This window comes from Acomys russatus, unplaced genomic scaffold, assembly GCF_903995435.1.
Source record: "Acomys russatus unplaced genomic scaffold, mAcoRus1.1, whole genome shotgun sequence".
NCBI lineage: Eukaryota > Metazoa > Chordata > Mammalia > Rodentia > Muridae > Acomys > Acomys russatus.
The window spans coordinates 123,483-128,939 of record NW_026131470.1 but is presented as its reverse complement, the minus strand read 5'-3'; the positions used below and the strand labels follow the sequence as shown (position 1 = coordinate 128,939).

At 36.5% G+C, this 5,457-nt stretch overlaps 1 gene segment (V, D, J or C); it reads left to right on the top strand.

Annotated features, from left to right (window-relative positions):
* Positions 1 to 2,617: 2,617 nt before the first annotated feature.
* Positions 2,618 to 3,101, top strand: LOC127186221 (immunoglobulin heavy variable 3-73-like). The segment is given in 2 exon segments: positions 2,618 to 2,663; positions 2,767 to 3,101. Coding segments are annotated over 2 exon segments (381 nt in total).
* Positions 3,102 to 5,457: the final 2,356 nt, after the last annotated feature.

Below are 5,457 nucleotides of genomic sequence, written 5' to 3'. Positions count from 1 at the left end.
AAAGATTTTTGTGTAGCTTCTACCTATACTGATCAAAGTTGTCTCCAAGATTACTCTTGTGAGCTTTTGACTGTGAATAAATTGGTGAAAAAAGCAACATGAAGACCCACAAAACTTGGGAATTTCCAGGGGTTAATCCTGGAGTAAAGTTTCTTTATTGTGACCAATTTTAAATGCTCCTGTAGCTCAGTGTCCCTCCTCATGACTAAACATATAGTGTGAGATTGATATGAATGGTGTCATACTAAGAATGTCCAATATCATGTGTGAATCATCTAGACTCATTTTCTTTTAGAATATATTCAGTCTCATGGTGAATGAAAATACTGTTGACTATAAGAAAATTTGCAGCTACTCCACTGCCAGCAGCTGATGCTCAGTTCTAACTTTGGGATTCAGAAGGGAGACACTTCTTAATCAGTGACTGATCTCTCCCTTTATGAAATGTAATGCCAAAACCCTCTGTAGTCTGGAGGGTACATACGGTGAATAGGTTCAGTGGAATTCATCATGTGCCCATGTAGGAATCCAGATTAATGGATAGAGTCCAAAGTGTTTCTTTGTATAGAAATCCAGTGTCAGAAGTTTGAGTAGAGAGCATGTCTCTTTGATGATCCATCAGAAAATTCACCTGTCACCATTAACACTTCTTTCAGGGAAAAAGTACTTATCCTCTTTTTCAAAGAAGTGTTGGAAAAACATGATATTTGAGGCTGCAGCCCTACCACTCTGGATAGCCTTTCGTATTTGGATGTTAGATGGAGAACTCCCTCTCCCCTTCATGACCTTCCACTCAGAACCTTACCCCATATGGAGAGTTTCTTTATGCATAGATGTCACTAACCTTAACTGATATATGGCCTTTGGCACAGTTCCCTGTCAAGTCTCTCCTCTCTGCCTCTATAGGATAATTATTTAATGTGATCCCATTCATATGATAGGAGTGGGCTGCCATAAGCAAATCAAAGCATCCATGGAAACCCTAGCCTTAACAAGTTGTGGACACCTACCCTGAGAACACCTTATCCACTTCCAAAGACTATATAGCATTTCTTTTTTACAAAGAATAAAGTTGAGCTATCTCACTGAAGTCCTTCTCTGAGGTCATTTCCTTTGTTGTCACAGCCTTCTTAGCTTTGCCTCTGTTCCTCCTGCCCATGTGGCCTGAAGGCCAACAACACTACAAGAGGAAATCCAGGAAGAACTGAGGTATAGTAATGGGTGGGTGGACCAGGGACATTCATGCTGTGCACAGTGCTAAGAACACTGCTAATACAATGAGAGGTCTTATGAATCAGACTCCATCCTGTTAATGCCTTACTTTTTATATCATTTAAGGATAAGAATTTTCAGGGAGACATAACAACATTTATTAAGAAATAGGTTCCCTTTTAAATAGAAGGTATTCTTCCCATTTTTCATTATGTGTGTTATGTAAACTGCACATTGCTTTTGGTCTAAACTCACTGGCTGTTTCATTGGTAAATGGTTTGGGAAGGGAAAGAGTACTGAGTGTTGAAAGGGTTGTGTCAAATGTTCCTATTTTCTCAATGATTGTACAGCATCCTACAACTGCCTAAATATACACAGAAATTAATTCATCATTTTATTTGTACTTGGTTCTTACCATATTTGTGTTCTGTTACACATAAAGGAGACATTTTTATTCCATAAATCATACAGAACTGTATACTTGTGTAATATTTTCAGTGCATATAATTCCTAACACACACAAGAGAAGGTATCATGAATATTCATATGCATTTTGTGTTTATGCATGTCTGTGCATGTGTGTGTACATATGTGTGAATGTGCATACTCCAAGGAAAATCCTGCGTCCTAAGGGGTTTGAGAGATAGGATTACATATAACCATGAACTACATATCAGGTAACAGAATCCACTACTTCTCCTGGTAATCACAAACAAGTAACCTTAGTTGAGGAAATTAAAATAATAATGGCATGATTTCTGAGGATGTGTACTAACATACCCCAAAGACATATTTAAAATATATGTTAATAAAAGTTTTTAATGTGGTTTTATTATTCCTTATGTAATAACTGCTAACAATATTTATGTTTATTTAAATAAATAAACATATATACATTAAGTATATATAATATATATCAAATGTGCATAACTGTGTATGTTAAGCTCTACTACTATGTTGTGTCCTCAGTTGTTTTGTTACTGTAATTTAATGTACACTTCATTATTCATTGATTTTTACATTAGTTCAAGTTTTCAAATTGCTTATTATTTTAGAAGTTTCCATGCATTTAAAATATATCATCTGTTAAAATAAACATTAAAGAGTTCATGTGAAAAAACATAAACTGTATATTCAGGCTGTTGAGCTTTTATTACAAACACACAATGAATAAAATTTTTTAAAATTATGGTTACCTTATTTTTCTTTTCTCTCTCTCAGACATTTGCACCTTTAACTTCTGTCTCTAAGGCTCACACACCAGAACATAATATATAGTAAGAAGATATGCAAATAAGGTCTTCCCCTGCTTGTTAAAAGGAGCCCAGTCCTGACCCTTTAGTACAGGCAGAGAACTTGAGCTCTGTCTTACAATTCAGTGATCAGCACCAACAGAACATTCAACATGAGGCTGTGGCTGAATTGGATTTTCTTTGTTGTTCTTTTAAAAGGTAATTAATGGATAACAAACAATACTGAGTGTGTGAGTGGACATGAGTGGGAGATGGCAGATATATGTGACATTTTCTTGATCAAGATCCTCTCTCTTTGCAGGTGTTCATTGTGAGGTGCAGCTCGTTGAGTCTGGGGGAGGATTGGTGCAACCTGGGGGTTCACTGAAGCTCTCCTGTGCAGCCTCTGGATTCACCTTCAGTAGTCCTGCCATGTACTGGTTCAGACAGGCTCCAGGGAAAGGCCTGGAATGGATTGCTCGCATAAGAACTAAAACTAATAATTATGCAACATATTATGCAGATTCAGTGAAAGACCGATTTGTTGTCTCCAGAGATGATTCCCAAAGCATGGTCCACCTGCAAATGAACAGGCTGAGAACCGAGGATACAGCCATATATTACTGTATGAGACACAGTGAGGAGTGTTCAATGTGAGCCTAGACAAAAACCTCCAGTGCAGATACCCATGACCAGAAGGGGGCACTCAGTACACACATTGAGCAGGTCAGCTATAACGCAGATGCAGACATTATTGATATTTTTCATGGTTACTGGGCTCACAATATATGATGACTTTCTGGAGAATTCTCTGTACAATTATAGAGTTTAGACATTGATCATGTCTCTAAAAACAAAGAATCCGGTTTAGAGTGATATTTTAAAAACAAATATATCACCTACAGCTATGCAGAAAGCAGCTATGAGTGCAGGAGTGATTCTCCATGATCAGTTTCTGGAGCATCTGGGGAACCTCAGAGAGACTTTTACATTGATCTTAGAGTCAGGTCAGTCCTTCCATGAGGACAGCACTAGCAATTCAAAGGGAAACAAATGAGGATCCAGGATCAGAGTAAGGACTTTCATAAAAACAGTTGGAGAGCTCTCATAATAGAAACTTATCAGCACTCCTAAAAGCTCTAGAATGAGAAGAAGCACAAACAGTAAAGAGGGTGAAGTGGAAGGAAATGATCAAACCCAGGGCTGAAGTCAATAAATCAACAAAGAACATAAAGCAATGAACCAATGAAACGAAGAACTGGTTCTTTGAGAAAATCAACAAGATAGACAAGTCCTTAGCCAAACTAACTAAAAAAGAAAGTGTCTCATTTAACAAAAACAGAAATGGAAAGGTGGACATAACAAGACTTTGAAGAAAGGCAAAGAATCATTAGGTCTTACCTCAAAGATATGTGTTCCATAAAATTGGAAGATCTAAAGGAAATAAACAATTTGCTTGATATATTTCACTTACCAAACTTAAATGAATATCAGGAAAATAATTCACAGAAGATGTTATAGTGTACATAAGTGACCCCTAAAATTGCACCAGAGAACTGCTATATCTGGAAAGAACCTATATGTTCCCTAATCAATGAATGGATAAACTGTGGTGTATTTAAACAATGGAATACTACTCAGTTATTACAAAAAAAGAAATCTTAAAATTTTCAGGCAAATGGATGGAATAAGAAAAGATTATCATGAATAAGGTAATTCAGAAAGAGAAAGGGATGCATAGTTGTAGACTCAATTTTCTTAACCAAAATATTTTATTAACAACTTATTGACTGAGCCTACATCAATTATAACCAGATTAACCAACACAGTATGAAATGAGGATTAATTGACACAAAAACAAAACCTTAAGGATATCAGTCCTGAGGAACGATTCTCTGGTTGGGAGTCACAGGATTTCTCCACTGGAACCGGAGGTAACCAGACCCCAGAGCTTCAGCAGGAGCTGGAGCTCTGAAGCCTTCCCTCAAGTGGTTTTCTCCAGGAGCGTCTTGAAGAGCAGCGATGAACAGCCAAATCTATACCAAGTTTTCAATCTGCGCCCCCGCCAGTTCTGGGCTCATTTATATAGCTCCTCTCAGAGTCTGTGCACAGAATCTTTTTCATCTGGTAGCAATTAAGCTCCTGCACGAGGTGGTTGCCTTCCTAGTGAATTAACATCACCTGTTCTCTTACTAGACCATTCGATCCCACACTTGGGATCCTAAAGAACAGGTTTCTCTCCTTCATCTCCCCCTTTCTATTTAATAAAATAAGCTATATGCAAGAAAGTAAGAATTACCCATTAAGTCAACATATATAAGGACCATTTGTAGTTAACAATTTTCAAGAGATTATTCCACTATCCTATAATACTGATTCTTTTAACTAAACCTATAATAAAACTGTGGCTATATAGTCTTCAACCCTATCAGAGACCCCAGAACAATCAAGAGACAAAACAAGGGAGCTCCTAAAGACACCATTCATGCACACATATGTGCACAAACATAACCACACACATTTTTGGATGAAACAGATGGCTTCAACTACTGTTTAATACTCTATTAGGTTTCTATATGATCTAATACAAAGGTTCTCTGTTTGGAAAAAATTACATAGTTCAAAGTAGATGCAGTAGGACTATTGATCCTAATATCTAACTACACATGTTGTTTATTACAAGCTTACAGCAGTAGTTTTGCTGTATGCTCATTATGAGTTGAAAGTTGAAGTTTTATCTTTTTCTAATTTTACATGTATATTATGTATTCAAAGAAACAGGTATTTTTATATATCAAGGTTTTTCTAAGACCCAGATGTCTCTCTTGTCCAGATAACCATTGATTCTTTGTTTCTATATTCATGTTATCTTTCTTATCATGGTATACCCCAGGGGCATTATCTTGGACTAAACCTAAAAATGAATGTATTTCCTTGATTAATAATTTATTTCAATCTTGTTTCCTTCTTAGTGTAATTCACATGGAGGTTCATATAGCTCCTAAAATTTTTT